Here is a 2500-nt window from a genome sequence, read left to right as displayed (position 1 = left end):
GAACAGCATGCTAGCCCAGGCCTACCTGTAGAGGCGTAACAGAATCGTGTCCTGCTTCAGAATTGGACAGCCGTTGTGGACGTACTTCACCTCGTCGGCCAGGAAGTGGCAGTCAAACACCTTCAGATAAGAACAGAGAAAATGACTACATCAGCAAACTGCAGAGGAACCATCTCTGTGAAAACTGCAAACTGCAGAGTGGGAGTGTGTGTGAGTGTGTGTGAGCGTGTGTGTGTTTGTGTGAGCGTGTGTGAGTGTGTGTGTGTGTGTGAGTCAGTGTGTGTGTGTGTGTGTGTGTGTGTGTGTGTGTGTGTGTGTGTGAGCGTGTGTGTGTGTGAGCGTGTGAGCGTGTGTGAGTGTGTGTGTTTGTTGTTTGAGTGTGTGTGAGAGCTCACTGAGAGGGCCGAGTGAAGAGGTGAAGACTGATGAAGACGACACGCATGTGAAATGACAAGGACCACTTACCACAGAGGCATGGGGAGGGCTGTGTGTGTGTGTGTGTGTGTGTGTGTGTGTGCTTTTACCCAGCGCCCAGGACAGGGGCAATAAGAGCATTTTAATACCCTGCCTGCCTGCCTTCATCTGCCCCTGTACTTATGACATTAACTAACACTGACCACTAAACAGGAACAGGGCACACACACACACAGACACAGAGCAAATGTGTTGGCTAGGATTCTCTTTTGTCCACTAATTAGGCCCCATTTGTGAGTCCTGCTTTCAGCTGATTTGAAGGCACGGCAAATACCAGCAGCAGGAGCACGACAGGAACTAAACTAAACTAAACTACTAAACTAAACTACTAAACTAAACTACTAAACTACTAAACTACTAAACTACTAAACTAAACTACTAAACTACTAAACTAAACTACTAAACTAAACTACTAAACTACTAAACTAAACTAAACTACTAAACGAAACTACTAAACTACTCAACTAAACTACTAAACTAAACTACTAAACTACTCAACTAAACTACTAAACTACTAAACTACTAAACTACTAAACTACTAAACTAAACTACTAAACTACTCAACTAAACTACTAAACTAAACTACTAAACTACTAAACTAAACTACTAAACTAAACTACTAAACTAAACTACTAAACTACTAAACTACTAAACTAAACTACTAAACTACTCAACTAAACTACTCAACTAAACTACTCAACTACTAAACTACTAAACTACTCAACTAAACTACTAAACTAAACGACTAAACTACTAAACTAAACTACTAAACTACTAAACTAAACTAAACTACTAAACTACTAAACTAAACTACTAAACTAAACTACTAAACTACTAAACTACTAAACTACTAAACTAAACTAAACTAAACTACTAAACTAAACTACTAAACTACTAAACTACTAAACTAAACTAAACTACTAAACTACTAAACTACTAAACTAAACTACTAAACTAAACTAAACTAAACTAAACTACTAAACTACTAAACTAAACTACTAAACTACTAAACTACTAAACTAAACTAAACTAAACTAAACTAAACTACTAAACTACTAAACTAAACTACTAAACTAAACTACTAAACTACTAAACTACTAAACTGAACTAAACTGCTAAAACAAACTAAACTAAACTAAACTACTAAACTACTAAACTAAACTAAACTAAACTAAACTAAACTGAACTAAACTGCTAAAACAAACTAAACTAAACTAAACTAAACTAAACTAAACTAAACTAAACTACTAAACGAAACTACTAAACAAAACTATTAAACTAAACTAAACTAAACTGCAAGTCAAGACAGCAAGACGATGACGACACACCGAAGCGGTTATGAGCTATGTATAGACGCATTTGATAGACATTCGTAGCCCCCAATAAACGTCTCTGGGCATTCGTAAACCACGTTTCAAATACGAGAAAATGTACATATAGTTCCAAGACCCCATCTCAATGAGAAGAGGTTTGCCGTTAGCCAGGCTTAAACATCTTACTAAACTACACAAATCACCAAGTTAACTATAAACATCTTACTGAAATCACCACATTACTATAAACATCTTACTGAAATCACCACGTTAACTATAAACATCTTACTGAAATCACCAAGTTAATTATAAACATCTTACTGAACTACACAAATCACCAAGTTAATTATAAACATCTTACTGAACTACACAAATCACCAAGTTAATTATAAACATCTTACTGAACTACACAAATCACCAAGTTAATTATTAACATCTTACTAAACTACACAAATCACCAAGTTAATTATAAACATCTTACTGAACTACACAAATCACGAAGCTATAAACATCTTACTCAGCAACGTCACAAGATATTTAGTGATGAATTAAAAGTACACACTGCATGTCTAAGATGAAGATGATGATGATGAGGCTGAATGTTTATGTCTGTGTGACCCCTCATTAGCAGGTGCTGGGCTGCTAATTGTGTGTGTAATGACCCCATTTAGGCAGACAGAGATTGCTGTTCTACTACCCCTCAAAGGGGCCAG

The 2500-nt window shown here is 36.1% G+C and overlaps 1 protein-coding gene across 3 annotated transcripts in view; it reads right to left on the bottom strand.

Moving 5' to 3' along the window:
- The window catches only part of frem1a (Fras1 related extracellular matrix 1a), an 83475-nt gene that overhangs the window by 53842 nt on the left and 27133 nt on the right, over positions 1-2500 (bottom strand). For all 3 annotated transcript variants that reach the window (XM_076288458.1, XM_076288460.1, XM_076288459.1), the window contains exon 3: positions 26-120. In XM_076288458.1, the coding sequence (XP_076144573.1) occupies positions 26-120 (95 nt within the window). The remainder of the gene's footprint in view (positions 1-25; positions 121-2500) is intronic.

The sequence above is a fragment of the Alosa pseudoharengus genome, unplaced genomic scaffold (assembly GCF_046254945.1).
Source record: "Alosa pseudoharengus isolate Yale_2024_CS ecotype anadromous, Long Island Sound unplaced genomic scaffold, YU_APseudo_1.1 YU_APseudo_1.1_scf_17, whole genome shotgun sequence".
Classification (NCBI taxonomy): Eukaryota; Metazoa; Chordata; class Actinopteri; order Clupeiformes; family Clupeidae; genus Alosa; species Alosa pseudoharengus.
Note: the sequence above shows the minus strand (reverse complement) of the source record. Positions and strands in the feature narration are given on the sequence as shown.